At 40.8% G+C, this 18,095-nt stretch overlaps 1 protein-coding gene, 1 long non-coding RNA gene and 2 pseudogenes across 5 annotated transcripts in view; all 4 read right to left on the bottom strand.

Moving 5' to 3' along the window:
• Window positions 1-18,095, bottom strand: part of LOC146577001 (uncharacterized) — a 38,277-nt gene that overhangs the window by 2,755 nt on the left and 17,427 nt on the right. For 2 of the 3 annotated variants that reach the window (XR_014891350.1, XR_014891352.1), the window contains exon 2: window positions 13,507-13,612. This is a non-coding gene — a long non-coding RNA (uncharacterized LOC146577001). Of the gene's footprint in view, window positions 1-11,193; window positions 11,322-13,506; window positions 13,613-18,095 lie in introns of those variants that run through there. The other variant, XR_014891351.1, reaches the window with a different exon arrangement.
• Window positions 1,267-4,742, bottom strand: LOC146577004 (uncharacterized; annotated as a pseudogene).
• Window positions 1,267-7,746, bottom strand: LOC146577003 (uncharacterized; annotated as a pseudogene). Its single transcript, XR_014891344.1, has 2 exons — window positions 6,790-7,746; window positions 1,267-6,429 (listed from the first exon to the last, which is right to left on the bottom strand). The product of XR_014891344.1 is annotated as an uncharacterized LOC146577003 (transcript).
• Window positions 8,286-10,959, bottom strand: LOC146577002 (uncharacterized). The gene is made up of 2 exons (XM_085268188.1): window positions 9,969-10,959; window positions 8,286-9,643 (listed from the first exon to the last, which is right to left on the bottom strand). The coding sequence occupies exons 1-2, from the start codon at window positions 10,470-10,472 to the stop codon at window positions 8,951-8,953; spliced, it is 1,197 nt and encodes a 398-aa protein (XP_085124314.1). The 5' UTR covers window positions 10,473-10,959; the 3' UTR covers window positions 8,286-8,950.

Raw genomic sequence — 18,095 nt, 5'->3', positions numbered from 1 at the left:
CGCTGCCTTTGCCCCTTTGGGATTATTCTTATGTCACTGGGATGTTGACCTTTGACCTTCACATTAGAGAGATGGGCAGACATAATTAGTGTATGAATTTTAAAGTAACAGGTAATAAAGAGAGTGTAGCAAATGTAGTCAGGTTTATTACTCTGTATCACACATGAGTGCCCGAGGGAGGCGGGGCTGACTGGGGAGACACAGGAAACAGAGAGACAGGGCTGACTCGACATGAAACGATGAAACGTGGGACACGGGAACAGAAACTAAACACAGGCTGAAATGAACACTGAGGGAGGGAGAACTAAGATTACTGAGAGCCTGATAAATAAGAAGAACAAAAACCAAGAAAAACAAGAGTCAAAGAAAACCAAAAACACAAAGCATTGGGCCAGGACCCACTGCTGTGACATTTATATGTGATAAAAACATTAAAAACTGCTCAGATGTTGAAATCTTTCTACGTATACTTTAGGTTCAGCTCTCCAGCCTGGCATTTGGTTAAGCATGATTCAAACATTTGATTTTGTTTAACTGGTTTTAATTATAGTTACTTTTTGTGAACATTTGTTGCAGCATTTAAAAATACATCATTTATTTTCAAACTTTTACTTGATTTAGAGCATCATATTTGACCAACGGAAATGTTTTAATTTCATATAAAATAACTGAAACAGTGAACTGAATATCTGAAATCTTTCCTTCCTTAAAAGTTATAATCCTACTTAAGTTATAGTGCAAACGCTTAAGCAACAAATATACTTGATGCTAATTAATTAATATTTCCCTTTGATGTTGCAACTATGCGGTCACTTCTGTCTTTAAACAAAATAATATTTTCCAGTTACAGAAATCATAAAGTCCAAACTAAAGTGCTACTGTTGCTATATGCATTTTATATAAATCATGGATGATGGTCCTGACATGAAGGAAGAGAAAGTTACAGGTTGCATCCTTTGACTTTGTCTCCGTGCCTTTGGGCGATTTTCAGAAGGACAGATGTTTCTGTTCAATTCTTAAATCAATTTTTTCAAACACAAACACTATTTTAAAGCTTCTCGAGAGTAAAATATTAATGATAATTATAATAACAATAATAAAAACAAAAGCTCTCAGATCCATCAAACCAAGCAGCAGAAAGAACAATAACTGAAGAGAAAACTTTAACCTTGTAGACTTCATTATGTTCCAGCTGCTCTACAGACGCTGTGACCTCGAACTTAAGCAGGTCGTAACGTATGTGCAGCTCAATAACTTCATAATCAATTCAATTCAATCTTTATTGGCAGACTTCATGTCCATAAAAACAAGACAAGAAAAAAAACACACAACTCCCCCCCCCCCCCCCCCCCCACACACACACACACAACACAAGGTATAAACCATTAAATATATATATATGTATATAAATAAGTATATAAAGCATTTGTAAAAATATAAAACCATAATATACATAAAACACAATTACTTAAAATAAATCAATAAGTACACAAACACTTTAACCAGTGCTTTCTGAGACTGGATGAGTAACGGGAACCACTCACTGTCGGATCTGTAAGTGCTAAAATTATACTGTTACTCGAACCATCCAGTCATTCTCTAAAATTGAACATTAACTTTCTTAAAAGTGCTTTAAAAGTCCAGACACCCACAGCTACAAACATCTGGCTGGCACTACCACTTCTAGGTATCCTGCAAAGGATTCTCATCGCATCATTATATGCAACATGCAGCTTCTGCATGCTACATTGTTTGTAGGATGACCACAAGGGGGCAGTATATAGCGGTGTGCAATACGCTTTAAACAAAGCCACTTTAACTGAAAGTGAACAAAAGCTGAATTTGCGTGCAATAGTATTTGCCTGCACATAGAGCTTACATCGCTGTCTGTATATGTCATCATCATCATTCATTTGCTCAGTAATAAAGTGACCGAGGTATTTCACCTTTTTATGAACTTCAAAAGTTTTTGTGCCAGTTTAAACAAAGGGAAATTTAGCTGTTTATCCTGCTTGGTTCTACATATCAAAACAGCACTTTTAGCAGCATTGTACTCAATGTCATATTGCACACCATATTCAGTACAGACATTAAGAAGATCCTGTAACCCAGCACCGCTTGGACTAAAAACAACCAGGTCATCTGCAAACATGAGATGATTTATCAGTGCTTTACCTAATATACACCCAGTGTTACAGGCTCTCAGCTGTATGGACAAATCATCAACATATAAATTAAATAAAATTGGAGACAAAATCCCACCCTGTCTGACACCATTGCTGACACCAAAGGGGGCAGAAATACTGCTTCCCCATTTAACCTGCATGTTCTGATGAGCGTACCAGTAAGAGAGAATCCTCACGATGTATTGAGGAACTCCCCGTCTCTTCATTTTATCAAAAAGTTTTCTGTGGTTCACTCGATCAGAAGCCTGAGAGGCATCAATGAAACACATGAGGACAGATGAATTTTTTATACAACCTGACTATTTCCTTGAGTGCATATATGCACATGTCAGTGCCGTGCTTTGGTTTGAAGCCAAACTGATTATCCAGAGAAGAGATGAACACACTAACTCTATCAAACAAGATTCTTTCTAACACCTTAGATAAAATACTGGCTAGTGCAATCGGCCTGTAATTATCCAAACAGCTCACTTTTGCAGCTTTGTCTTTCATAACTGGTACCAGTAAAATACACAGCACTGAGTCTGGTAATATGCCATGAATCATAAACCCAGTGAAACAGAGCGCTAGAAGAGGAGCTAGCCTTAAACTAGCATGTTTTAAATGTTCTGCAGTGATGTGATCCAAACCAGAGGATTTATTATCAGACAACCTATGAATGGCTTCATAAACTTCACGTGTCCTTACACTTATTGTGTCATTACTCATGTCAAGATTGTCCTCATATGGATCACTTTTTATACAGTTAAACAACGCACTGTAATGCTGTCTCCATGACGCTGCAATGTTATCTGCCCCAGAAACACCTTCAACAGTTGATGGTAGAGATGGTTTACAGTTATTAAGAGCTTTCACCTCTTTCCAAAAATCTGCCATATTATTACACAACATTTTCCTGGCCAAAGAATCTGCTCTCAGCATTTGCTCATTTTTAGTTATGAAGCGAACAGCGTACTTATATCTGGCATTCGCACATTTTTTCTGTTCAAATTCTGGGCCTTGTTTAGGTCTTCCAGCCATGACCCAACATTTATAAGCTATGCAAGCTTCATCGTGTTACATGGATACATGTTCTTTCCAGCCAGGTCTGATGTTAGGTTTCTTATGCTTATATTGTTTATCAAGCAGTGTACCACTTTCATGCAGAGCAGTCACTATATCATCATACATGGAGCAGAGTAAATGTTTATGCACAGCATTCTTACAGTTGACATCCTTGCACAAAATAGCTTCTTTGGGCAAAGAAATGTTGTTCAGATGTATATCGGTATTACTATGATAAGCTAAGAAATCATCTTCACTACAAGCTGACCAGTCTAATTTTACACTGGTAGCAATATTGTTTCCAGTTGTTGCTGGCATTTGTTCCACATTCACAGTAAAACCAAAAGGTATATGATCTGACACAGTTACCTCATACCTAATAGTCATGTTTGCTAAAGCTGCATGTCCATCAGCTGTACAGATACAGTGGTCCAGCCATGATGTACTATGCCAGGCTTCACTTATGTATGTATAGCTGTCTGCAGGCAGCAACACTTTGGTAGACAAGATAAGATTATTAACTTGACAGAAGTGAGTTAAGTGGTCAGCAAACTGAGAACTGCTGTCTGTGAGATCAGGGGCCCGTTCTTCGTACGTCGCTTACTACATCCAAGATCAAACCATCGCGCTAACCGTGAGCTCGCTAATCCGGTTCCCCGAACACACCTGCTGTTGACGATTAGTACAGCTGGACGCAGGAATGTGACATCACTGGGTGTCGTAAAAGGGGCTACGCATCGATAGTAGAAACATTGATCGGCAACCCTCTGATTGGTCGGCGAAAATGTCGAAGGAGCGCGTTCGGTATTTTTCGGCAGCAGAGCAAGAACTCTTGAGTGAGGGATTTCAGGAGTTTCAGAGTTTAATCAGAACGCAAGGGAACACTGCAAAGGCTGCAAAAGCAAGGAGAGAGGGCTGGCAGGAAGTTGCTGACAAATTAAACTCGTAAGTAATTTCATAATAACAATAATAATGGAGTGGATTGATATAGCGCTTTTCAAGGCACCCAAAGCGCATGAGAATACCACTATTCAGTCACTTATTTATTTATAGATTTATTATATTACACTATATTATCCAATATTATATTACATTATATTATATTGTTATATTATATCCCCTTTCACATTAGAGCCACAACAGGATCCACTAGAACATGGGAACAAGTAAAAGTGGAATATAAGAATATTCTACAGAATGGTAATATTTATCTCTTGTATTGCTTTTCGTCTCTTGGAAAGAGACCCTGAAATAATCTGTTTGTTTGTTCATAACAGCAACCAAGAAAAGGGCAGAGCAAAAAAAAGACAGGTGGTGGTCCTGCACCCCCACGTCAACAAGTTGGTTAAGTGAATAATACCCTCACGGGAAAATCGATATCTCTCTATGAGTACACTGTCGCGCTGAGCTAAAGGATCCTGTCTATCCCGCAATATACGCTGAATCCTGAGGACTCTCCTTATCAATCTCGCACCTTCCACAATGGGTGGCTCACGTAAACGGACAGGACATGGCTGCGACAGACTTCCCAAATCCACCTTCGCTTTTATAGCCGTGGTCTCCCATCTTGATTACACGAAGTAATTTACGATTACTACTCTGAAATATGAATTACATCTGTAATAATCACATACATGTAATAGAATGTTAATAGTACATTTCCCTTTTTTAGGGAATGATCTGTATGTATCTGTGTGAAATCAATAAAAGGATCAAGTGCTGCATTATCTTTAGTTACATTGATGTTATTTATTTATGGTGAAACAGTGGTGGAATATCGCTGTTGCTTTCGTATAAATGAAGCGGACATACCTGCGTGGCCGCGATCTAATCCTGTTTACATAAAGTAAACCTGCTCCCGAGCAGGTTTACGCTTACGGCTCTGTTGCTATGACAGCAAGTCCCGGATGAGCTTCGGGGAACCGAACGATCCAGGATCACGCGAAATCGTCAACAATCTAATCCAGCTAACTTACTTAGCGAGGTACGAAGAACCGGCCCCAGCATTAAAATCACCCAAAACATATATGCTGTAAGTATCGTTGTCTTGAATAAATGCATTAATAAAAGCCAGCCTACTGAGGTATTCTTGCTCATTTTGACAAGATTCATAGGGAGTATAAATATTAAGAATGATAAAACTACTATTGTTCTGTGTATATTGTATACCAATACACCAGTCTACATCCAGTCTAATGGGCTTTATCACAGGGTCTATTTTTTTGTCCCAAAGCACAGCAACCCCTCCAGGTATTCTGCCTCTGACTATAGCTGTGCTGAGATCAGTTGTTGATTCCCCCACTCCCAAAAAACTTGCATTTAGACAGTTAAGTTTTCCCAGGTCCTGTTTGGACAACCATGTCTCCTGCAAGCATAAATGTCACATTCTGCAAGCAGACTGTCCACAACAATTCGTCGAGCTTTGTCCCCTGCACTCTGTCCCAAACGTAGACCACAACAGTTGTAAGATAATATCCTAATATACATCTTCATGTTGATACGTTGGTACCAGAAGGCACAGTTATCTCCCCTGCTGGATCCACTGAGCTTGGCACCACTGTACCGGGCTTACGAGGTTCATAAAAACGCCGGACCAGAGCCCCTTCAGGCCAGAGTTCAGGATTGTACATTTCACCCACATCATTACATTCAGCATAGAGCTGGGCGATATGAGATTTTTTCATATCACGATATGTTTTTTTCATTTCAGACGATAACGATATCTATCACGATATAAGCCAAATAACTATATTTGTAAGATTTAAATGTGCCGTTGCTCACAAGTAAAATGTGAAATAATCAGCAGCTTGTTTTGATTTAAATATTTATTTCCCATAATAAGTTCAACAGGGTAGATGTACTTAAGGAACATGAGACTTTTTCAGATAAATAAAGGCAAATATTGCAAACTAGACAAAAGGCAGCCGCTAAAGCGTTTAAGTTTTAAACTAGAACAAACGAAACAGACTACTAAATTGTCAATTCCACTTAGAAAAAAAATATTAATTCTAAAAATAAATCTTAGTTTGTTTTACAGAAGAACAGACAAAACTTTTGTCAATATCAAATAAACTGAGAACTAAAAGGAAATTCTCAATCTCTCCTTGTTGTATAGCTTAGCTTTTCAAACAGTTTTAACAGTTACTTTAGTCTGACAAAAGCCGAATGACGAATTAGCGCTTCCAGTCAGAGACTGAGGCTACGTCGACACGTACACGGGTGTTTTTGAAAACGGAGATTTTCCGTTTTCGTTTTAAAAAATAATCCCGTCCACACATAAAGGCAGAAATGAAGGAAAACGCTGCTATGAACATGCCAAAGCAGCAGGTGGAGCTAGATTCCTAACCGTGCAGAAATGTTGGCCAATCAGAAGTCTAGAAGCCTCGTGGGAAAAAGTAAACAAAGCTGGGGCATAGAAGCAGAACCGAGTCGTATGTGTGGAGGGACAGTAACTGTGTGTATATGTAAGCATTTAAACACTGCAGAGAGTACAATTAACAGTAACAGCATTGTAGAAATTCATTTCACCGAAACAATAACGTGGCGCACAGTGTGACACATGCACCAGTTTATTGTATTTCCAGACTTGCTTTCGGCACATTTACAGTGCACGCTACTCTGTTTTTTGTCAGACTTGAAATAGCCGAAATACCTTCACACTACGGAACTTCTATGGCTCTTCCGTTCGACAATCTCTCCGGCATTGGAACCATCATCTGTTTTCTCTTCGGTCACGCTCGGTTGATTTTCCTAGTCGGCACACTCATTTCCTCCATTACGCGCTGGCTCCATTACCCGCTGGCTGCTTCCCAAACAAACACACGTGCGGCTTGGCACTTGTGCTGTACATAACAAGTCACGTGACGTGACGCTGCGGCTGTGATTGGTTCGGCTCTGCGCTACTTAATTTGGATTGGCTGACCTTTTTTTTTTTTTTTTTTAAGAGGACAAGAGCAGCGAGGTCTATCGCGATAGCTTAATTTCTCTATCGAGTAAAAGTTATATCGCGATACATATCGTTATCGTTCTATCGCCCAGCTCTAATTCAGCAGTAACCTTGAAAGAGCTGAACCTGCTACGTTTACTAGCAATTATTTGACAGGTCATATCTCTTTTAAGTTTCTCTCTCAAATACAGAGCAAGAGTTTCTGCATCTACATCCAGGGCAAATATAGTGGCAAACACGCTCACCAATTTAGACCCTGTGGTATTTAGGCAGCAGAACAACTAAGAATAACAACTACAAATAATGTTTTTAGGTTTCTGTTGTACTGCAAGGTTCTGTACAGGAGAACCAAACCAAGAGCAAATATTACGTCTCATTTACACCTGAGCACGAAGAGCCATCAACATTTAGCAAATTAAATCATCTTTCTTTAGATGCAAGAAGAATCATATAGAAATGAAAAAGTAGAAATAGAAATCCAGAGCAAAGATATCCTCTAATTCAGCGTAGCACATGTGCAGCTGCTGCGATTCACGTAAGCATTCGGCTCGTCGCTGTTGCAGATTTTTCTCTCGCTGTTCTGGCTCACAGCGCTGCAAACACAAAAATAAATATCCCCAAAGGTGTGAAAGGGAGCTAATTAGTAAGAGTATTGTTACTCTCCGCAGTAGTCCAGCATTAGAAATCAGTCCAATAACAAGGTGTGTAACATCTAGCAGGGTGACAGAAAAACCCAGGGTAACTTCTAAGGACCTCAACGTCTCTCTCACATTGTGTTTTTTAAACATGCTTCCATTTGTCACTTCAGTCTTTACTCTGAAATACAGGAAGAGAAATCATGGCTGAAACAATTTCTCATGAAACCAGGGGTGTGGTCCAACAGTCAGTTTGGTGAGGAAGGTTCCTAACTGAGAGAAGTGACCCAGAAGTATCTGTGTAGCAGCCACAATGAATCAAGATCATGAGCTTTATTAACTGATCAAAGTCTCTTCTTTCATCTTCTGTATCATTCAGTTTGCATTGGTAATGCCCATTATTGTAATGCTTTTTTAAGACCAGCAAAACTTTATTTCACTTTGGGTTAGCTGGGATAAGTGATGGATGGAGGGAATTTTACTTCAGCCACACAAATCCTAAACAGGAAGGAGGAGCAGAGTTACAGTGGATCACTATCCAGCAGGGAAACAAGGTTTATTTCAATTTCTTGGCCATGAGTGAGATTTACTCAGTGGGCAAATTAGGGAGACGACACCATCAGATCCCGAGCCCTCCATGTGTTAATCAAGAGACGGCTGCTGTGCTACATCCATAAATAATGAATAAATTAGGAGCTAAAGCTGAAAGGACAGTTTATTTGTACCATCTTCACGTGAACACATTCAAGAACATCACAGATGAAGAAACATTAAAAACTTCCACACTACATAAAGCAAGAAAAATAGTTTTTCTTTCAGGTGGTTTCAGAAAAACAGAAACATCAAACATCTCCAAGACTCTCTTTGAAAGAACTAAAAACCTTTGTTCTCATGGTCCAATCATGAGTGAACTCCCCGATGAAGCCTTGTGTGCTAAAACATGTCAGAGTTTTAAAGGTTAAACATGAGTTTCCAAAACGTTTTGCTGGAGAACAATGAACTATTTGACTGAGTTTCAATCATTTACAGACGAGCAAAACCAGGACAGAGAAAAAAGGACAAAACTGACTCAGTAAAACAACAGAAAAGAAGATCCCATGTAGATCTGTATTATGTAGAAGTTCAGCCCAGCAACCAGTTCAGTTCAACACAAGTTTAAATGATTCTATCTGAACTCTGTGGAGCCTGATCTCAAGCTTTTTGAGTCCGACACAGAAACCAGAGGATCTTTCTGTGTCTTCAGATTCACTGTGATCCAGTGATGGGAGTGATTTCAGCCCTGAGTGATCGCGCTGATGTTTGCACAGAGCAGACAATGAGGTGAATGTTTGGGCACATTGGTAACAGTGAAACAGTTTATTAGTAACATGGGATCGTTTGTGTGCAGAGTATGAACTGAGATTCCTGAAGCTCTTGTCACACTGGTCACAGCTGTAGTTTCCTTCCATGTGTGCACGTTCATGAATGTTACGATGACTTGAATGTGAGAAGCTTCTCTCACAGTGTCTGCACTTGTGTGGTTTCTCTCCTGTGTGGACTCGTTTGTGTGATTTAAGCTGACCTTCAGTGGTGAAGGATGACCCACACTGATCACAGAGGTGCTTTTTAACCCCACTGTGAATCAGTTCATGTTGTTTTAAGTGATGTGATGTGGTGAAGCTTCTCCCACATTCTTTGCAGTATTTCAGTTTGTCTCCAGTGTGTCTACGTTGATGTGTTTTAAGGGCAGCTTGCCAACTGAAAGTTTTTCCACAGAGGTCACAATGAAAGTCTTTCCCACCACCACAGTGATGACAGGGTTGAGAACTGGATCCATCTGTGTCGCTCTGCTTCTAAACAAAGACACAAAGACAGTGTAAGTCAGTCCTTCAACATTTGTATCCTGAACGTCGCCTGAAATAAAGAGCATCTCTGCAGACGTCCAACTACATTTGACTGTTTCAGTTAACACACTCAGTTTACTGGGCTGCAATAACTACAATACTACCACCATAATACTACAGTAATACTAAAATCATAACTGAAAGGAAAATCTGAATAATCACTCAGAGCTGCTTTTCCATGCAGTAGAATTGCTAACATGCTAACACAGTTTAATGAGCAGAGTTGTTCCAAACAGTCAGGCTAAAATGACAAGATAACAATATAAATACATACCTCACAGTAGCTGCACTTGTAGAGTCTCTTTCTGGTGTGGATCTGTTGGTGTCGTCTCAGGTGATGTGGAGATTTAAAAGTCTTCTCACACAGGTCACATTCATAAGGTCTCTCCTCAGTGTGGGTAAACATGTGTTGTTGTAAGTGTGCGTCTGTTGTAAACTGTTTGCCACACTGTTCACAGCAGTACACATCATGTCTGGTGTGAATGCGTAGGTGTATATTTCGGCTCCCTCTCTGGCTGAAAGTTTTTCCACAGATGTCACAGCTGTATGCCTTAATTCCAGAGTGGGTAACTAGATGACTCTGTAAGCTGCTACTATGAGTAAAAGCTCTGCCACACTGATCACAGCTGTATGCTTTAACTCCACTGTGGATGAGTTGGTGTTTTTTTAGGGAAACCTTGAAGGAAAAAGACTTTCCACACAAGTAACAGCTGAACGGTCTCTCTCCAGTGTGGATGACCTGATGCCGTTTTAGTGAAGCCCTCACAGTAAACTCCATCCCACACTCGTCACAGCTGTATGCCTTAATTCCAGAGTGGGTAACTAGATGCCTCTGTAAGCTGCTACTTTGAGTAAAAGCTCTGCCACACTGATCACAGCTGTATGCCTTAATTCCAGAGTGGGTAACTAGATGACTCTGTAAGCTGCTACTTTGAGTAAAAGCTCTGCCACACTGATCACAGCTGTATGCCTTAATTCCAGAGTGGGTAACTAGATGACTCTGTAAGTGGCTACTGTGAGTAAAAGCTCTGCCACACTGATCACAGCTGTATGCCTTAATTCCAGAGTGGGTAACTAGATGCCTCTGTAAGCTGCTACTGCGAGTAAAAGCTCTGCCACACTGATCACAGCTGTACGCTTTAACTCCACTGTGGATGAGTTGGTGTGTTTTTAGGGAACGCTTCAAGGAAAAAGACTTTCCACACAAGTCACAGCTGAACGGTCTCTCTCCAGTGTGGATGACCTGATGCCGTTTTAGTTTAGCCCTCACAGTAAAACCCTTCCCACACTCGTCACAGCTGTATGGCTTAATTCCAGAGTGGGTAACTAGATGACTCTGTAAGTGGCTACTGTGAGTAAAAGCTCTGCCACACTGATCACAGCTGTACGCTTTAACTCCACTGTGGATGAGTTGGTGTTGTTTTAGGGAATCCTTCAAGGAAAAAGACTTTCCACACAAGTCACAGCTGAACGGTCTCTCTCCAGTGTGGATGACCTGATGCCGTTTTAGTTTAGCCCTCACAGTAAAACCCTTCCCACACTCGTCACAGGTGTGTTTTTTCTCTCCCTTTCTTCTGTGAGGTTTGTCGGCCTCCTGAGAGCGCTGACTTCTGGCTCCATGTTGGTCCTGCAGTGACAGAGATACAAACAGAGGCAGTGAGTGAAATGCAGTCGTGGAACAAACTCAACCTTCAAACTCCATTAACACTAGTTTTAAACCTGAAGGTGGAGCGTGGCACCAAACACCTTAAAGGTCTCTTATCCCCACCTGCTGGTAGTTCTAACACATTACATCCAACCTGCTGTTAAAGATAATCACTAAAATCATGCCCATCCCTCCTGATTGTGTACACACACACACACACACACACACACACACACACACTATTTTATAATTTAGATTATTTTGTTGTTTCCTATTACATATTTCTATAATTTGTATAGATTTATACAGAATTATTCAGTGATAATAAATCCTATGTTTGTTTATTCTAAAGGAACCCCGTTAGCTTCCACAACAGATGTTGCTCGTCTTCCGTCAAATACTCACATAAAATATTACACAATAAAGTGGATTCAAGATATCCACATAATTTCACTCTTACATCCACAGTGAGGTTTCACAATTGTTAAAATATAAGCAATCAATAATAATAATAATAATAATATTTCTCTGTCAGCCTTCTCGGTTACGAATCGTCTTCTGCTTCTCTGTCATGCAGCGTCCCACAGGGCTCAATTTTAGGGCCACTGCTCTTTTCACTGTATCTATTGCCTCTGGGTTCTATCCTTGGAAGGCATGGGATCTCATTTCATTGTTATGCCGATGACTGCCAACTTTATTTGCCACTAAAACACAAGGATGGCATCTCAATAAAACCTATCACCTTATAAATAAAATTGAATTTAATATATTCTGAGCTAAGTTGATCTATAGTGTTACATCATATTCTATAAGGATGTTATGTGTTTGTATACTTTCTGCCCAGTTTGACCCATTTAGCAGAAGTCAGCCTGTTTAAGGCTCTGATATCTATTCTGTGTGACTTACAGCAGTTATGACATGGTCTGATTTTCTCACCCAATAAAGGAATATTTCATATATCAGTCTACTCTTCATTCTATCAGACACAGTTATCACAGCTCCTACATTTGCTTTTACACATATATGTAAGCACTGAGCCAAATTTAGTACCAACACATTAAACGAACAATATTTGTCTCTTATATATGATACATCTGTATACACACTGTCACAGATACTTGTCTGTGAGTGAAGTGATTAATATAATAACTATAATATTGGCCATATTATATTTACATTACCACAGTGAGATGACTTTAGTCTCATGAACAACATCAGCTAATTGTTATTTACAGCTAATCTTAAACGACTGTTCAGCACAGAAATGAAGCCCAACAATCATGTTTCACAGTCCTGTGGTCTCAGCCTCAGATACTCATCAAATCACACAGAGCTCATGTAGAAACAAATGAACTAAATATGTTCTCCTTCATTTCTGTCAAACAAAGCTGTATGAAACGTTTCCAGCTGTTAGTATCATGGTTGCTAGGCAACCTGGGCAGCGCGACGGAGGCTAGACGTCCCATTTCACGAGCCTACGAGCCTCGCACTTCGGCCTTAGCGGTCTTTGAGTACGCGGCCCTTGAGGACTTTAAAGCTGCAGAACCTGAATCGGGATACAGCCATGATGATCTCCAGCCTCGTGCTCGCCAACATTCTCACCTGAGTTAAGAAGACGATCACTGAAATGGTCTCAGCAGGTCCTTTGATGACAGCAATGAAATGCAGTGGTAAGGCTTTTTGGGGATTAAGTTCGTTTTCATGGCAAAGAAGGACGATGCAGTTCATCTGATCACTCCTCATAACATTCTGGAGTGCAGGCAAAATGCTATTATAAAAACTTAAGCAGCAACTTCTCCAGGTTCCAATATTTATGCAATTCTCAAACCTTTTGGCCACGACTGTATAACCTCTTCTGAAGTTTAGTGGATATTATACATGGTTATGCTCAGGATGTGTCGGCCAGTTTCCACTGGAAACGCCTTTTGGTTAAACTGTCAGCGAGGAATTTGCATTTGCACTGTTACATTTTTATATAACTTTAATGCACATAAACAACAGCTGCTTGTTTCAGTGAAAATACATTGATGGGTTTTTAATAAAGTTGTGCAGCTGTAAAGTATTTTGTCTGGTGTCAATTCTATCGTCAGCTACATCGTTATGGCAAATGTTCAAATGTATATGGTGATAAATATCTTTGGTCATATGGTCCTGCTCTGTCTGTCACCTTCTGTGTTGAGCTCATTGTTTCCTCTGTAGTGGCTGAGCTGAGTCCAAGTAGCTGAAACTGTTCCTCTGCTGCTCCGTCAGACTCTCCTCCTCTTGCTGATCAGCTGGGACACAAAACAGATCTTTGTTAGGCTCCACACTGCACTGAAGAGTCAAAGTGTCTCATATGTTCATCTGACAAGTAAAAGAACACATTTTTGTTTCCCGAGGTGGGCAACTTGTTGGAAACAAACACAAAAGGTTTGAGCACTGATACCTGCCATTGCTGGCATTGAAAGATGCAACGCCAGCAATGTGGATTGTCAAGACTCAAACCAATCATCAAGCAAAGACAACAGGGATCATTTGTTTCTGTTTATTTAGCATTCACAGCATTTGTAGTTGCCTTCTGTGGAGGGGAAGTCCACGCACACTGTGTGGTACCGCCATCCGCAGAAGGTGCATTCAACCTCTGTAAGAGAAACGAGGTTGTCTGAGATTGAAATGATATTAACTAAAGAAGTGGTGATTTGTAAAACTTCACATTTTGATCCGGGACGTACTCTGCATGAAAACAAGCGCTCACTCTTCCTGCTCAACAAATGACAAGGGCGGAGCCTTATACCACGTGATACAGAAGCTGTGCCGTGTGATGCTAAAATTAGCAGGGAAAAAACAACGGAGAGCACGTCAGGGATGACGAGAAAGTGACAGGAGAAAATCCGTCCCGGTCAACCACCCAAACATCAATAACGGGAACCTTATACAGCACTTCCCTATACACGTCGAACTCCCACAGGCACAAAGACATTACGGAGGCTGTCACTTATCACCTGACCAAAGATATGGCTCCATCAACACTGTGCAAAACGAGGGATTTAGGAAAACGATCAACACCCTAGACAAACGCTACACAGTGCCGTCCCGCAACTATTTTTCTATTGTTGCACTACCTGCTCTGTACACGCAGCGTCGAGCAACGGTGGAGACGGAATTTCAAGCAGGACAACATTTTGCTGCAACAACAAAACGTGAGACATTTGTTGTTTTATGTTTATTTATTGTTATGAGAGAATCATGATCTCAATTCTAAGCCAAAAAATCGTGATTCTCATTTTATGCAAACTCGTGCAGCCCTAACATTAACACAAAACTATTGTTTCACCAGAGAAACACACATGAAGAGAGAGAGAGAGACAATAACAGCTACCAAACAGTCGTCATAATTCGTCACACAATGAGAAAAGGACAAATCAACAAGTAACAATGACTAATTAATAATAAAATCTGTAACTTAATGTATTGTTTGGAGTTTAGTCTGATTGGTTCAGGATGAGCTGCCATTATCCAATCACACATCTGCTTACCTGCATCTTTTCTCTTTTTTCTAACCTGAGCACCTGATGGCTTTGAACTTTTGTTGTCCATCTTCCATTGGTTTGAATTTTGCGCTCCAGTACAAACACAAATCCCCCAACCCGAGGATCAGCACAATTAACCTAACAGACCTACACCTTAGTTCACAGATTCACTTTGTCTAAGGTTGATTTCTGGGATTTCACACAACCCAGGATTCAGATCGTGAATCCATGATGGGCTTGGATTTACATCATTATAAATGAAATGTGCTCTACTTGGAAGCAGCCGGCCCCGCCCCTTTTGACGGGTTGTGTGAGACTTTAAATCATCAAACTGTAAATTATAAATTTAAATTGTTATTGATCCTTTACCCCGAGTCCTAAAGTGTAGATTTATTTTCTTACTCTTCAGATTATAAGTCTGTATCATAATATCTGTTTGTTGTTTTTATTTTGTTTTGCGAGTTGGTTATTAGATGCCGCTCCAGCCAGCCAGAGACTCCCCGCCGCCCCGCCCTCTCCTCCCTGTGCCGCCAGCAGCAGGCGCACCTCGCAAACGGAGGGCGCCCTTACTCCCAGCAAATGGCTGATAGAAAACCGATCAGTGCCTACGAATTTCCCAATATGCGCTGGCATGACGTCGGGGAAGCATGGGTACGACCGATTATTTTATTTTTTTCTTGCCCGTGATGCCCCCCCCACCACGATGCATTCTATTGGTTTGCACACTTACACACACCCAGCTGTGGTTTCCTGTTTTGCTGGACTCTGGAGAGCCCCGCCTTTAACGCTCTTCTCTCACAGAGAGCAACAGAAAACTTGGAAAAACTCCAGATTGACTGAACTCAGTTCAAAGTTACCTTGACACCTTTAGATGTGAGACGTAGTGATGGTCCGCTTGAAGCTGACGCTCCGGTGCGTGTGTCAGAAAGATCAACGCGCTGCTTCAGAAGCACCGTGTCGAGGCTTGATTCGGCTACGGGCTGTGCGTTAAACGTGAGTCTGGGAGCGCGCTAGCCGCGTGACAGAGACGCAGGCTTCTCCGCCGTTTGGGGAGTAGAGAGTTCTCCGCCATTTGGGGCGTGGAGAGAACCTAGGTTCGGAGTCCGGAATCTCCGCCATTTGGGGCGTTTGAGTTTTCAACAGAGAGCGCTAGCTGTGCGTGCAGATGCAAGCGATAGGCCTATGTTGTGTGTGTGTGCGGGCCAGACGTGGTCTGCGTGAGTGTGGCTGATTGTTGTCTTGTAATGGAGAATAAAATGTGTAAGTCTGCCTTAGAAGGAGATGTAAAATTTATGCAGAAAGTTTTACCAGGCAGCACGCAGTATGTAGGTTGTTGGTGTGAGAAATATGGATTTGAAGGGACATTAGTGGAAGTTAAGTGTAAAATGCTGGTAGAAAGAATAGCTGTAAGTGTAGCAGGTAAAACAGGTAAAGCGAAGCAGAGGAAGGAATTGCAGTTAGCAGTTGCTAAGTGGTGGCTGGAGCAGACTCAGAAGAGGAGAGAAGCACAGAATGTTAAAAGAGCAATATTGCAAGAAGTTCTTGTGAAACCTGAGGATGAAACTACAGCTCAATCCACTGCAACTACTCTAGAACAACACCGTAGAAAAGCATTAGGAAGAGCAAGAATGTTAGCAGAAAGAAGAGCCAGAGAAGAGTGTGAGAGAGCAGAGGCAGAGGTGGAGGAGAGATTAAAGGCATATTAGGAGCAGCATTGAGTCCATTACAGACTAGGCAAGAGAGGAGACAGAAAGGAAAGAAAGTGAACACAAACGTTACAACTACATATCCATCCCTGACACAACACAACACAAAAAAAAAACAAAAACATATGGTGTTTCTGTAACAGAGTGTGAAGATGAAGAAAGTTTTTCTCCTGATCAATTCGGCGAGTGTGAGAGTGTCTGACGTCATGGTGTGTGTGAAAGGTATCCAGCTGGGGCAGACGTGATTCTGCAGGTCACCTGCCCAGTGGACAAAAAGAAATAAAATAGTTGTGTGGATGAATGATAGCATGAAGAGTGTTTGGTGTTTCTCAGTCTGAAACAGCTGTAATGCTATTTTCTGTTTTGGAGAAAAGTACAGTTAAAGAAAAAAACAGAGAGAGATGTGTGTTGTTTTAAGCAGTGATGAGAATAATGAAAGTGTGATGAGAGAGGAACACAAAAACATACAGAAAATGCATTAACTATACTAACCCCACATGCATATACACATACAATGATACTCATGAGACCAGACAGCATCTTAAGCATGAGATTCTGTTTGTCATCTTGTCCAAGTCACTAGTAAGATGAAAGTGATACATAGACTAGTGGACTGAATATTATAGGAGGACAGATGGTTGCATCATAGAGGAGAAAACAGAATGCTGATGAGAGGTCTTAAATGAGTGAGCTGATTGTGAGTTTCTGGTGTGTGAAGAAGTTTTACCATGGCACACATTTAGTTACATGAGAACTAAAACTTATTATGTGCTAAGACAACAGGGTTATGCTGTATGTTGTGTGTATGGCTGATTGGATGAATGTTTGAGATTAAACTGGCTGTTGATTTGTCTTTTGTTACTAAGTTGAACCTGCCAATTGGGTTGTTACGATTTATCCCCCTGGCATGAAGAACACGTGTCATGACTTAAACAAGGCCTATCTTTCTTTTATTTTGTTACTTTCATGGTGCACTGAAAGTTTTGTTTGATGATCTCTGTTTGAGCAGATCTGCACGATTAGAACCGAAGCGTCGGCGAGAAAACTGTTGCAAAGTGAGCTTCTCCAAAATTAAAATGGGCTCTTATTTGGGACAATTAGGAAACAAGTTCCTGTCCAAAAGGATTCAACGAGGAAATCCAGTCTAAATTATTTTTCTTTTTGAAATGACGTTGTTTTGCTGAGCGTGGAAACGAATGCGACGATAATTTCCACAATTAGCAAAAGAAGGAATCACTGAGTGAATGAGTAAGAATTTTAAAATAAATGGGGAACTGACTGACTGACTTAACACCATTGTGTGAAGTCAACCCCCACCTGACAAAGGTGTGGATGTATCTCTGTGTGTGTCTCTGTTGCAGGAGAAGGAGACCACAGGATTCCTCCTGTGGGTCACATGACTATGTGAACTCTGAAAATTTAACCTTTTTAGTTTAAATTCTCTGTCTGTGAATTCACCATGTGTGTGTGTCATTCACTAACTTGTGTGCTCACAGACATTACTGTGAGAAAGTGTATACACCTGCGCAGCGCTAACATTT

The sequence above is a fragment of the Mchenga conophoros genome, linkage group LG3 (assembly GCF_057382185.1).
Source record: "Mchenga conophoros isolate Kocher_MC1m ecotype Shallow Benthic linkage group LG3, M_conophoros_male_GT1.1, whole genome shotgun sequence".
NCBI lineage: Eukaryota > Metazoa > Chordata > Actinopteri > Cichliformes > Cichlidae > Mchenga > Mchenga conophoros.
The sequence above is the reverse complement of the archived record's forward strand: the minus strand, read 5'-3'. Positions and strand labels throughout refer to the sequence as shown.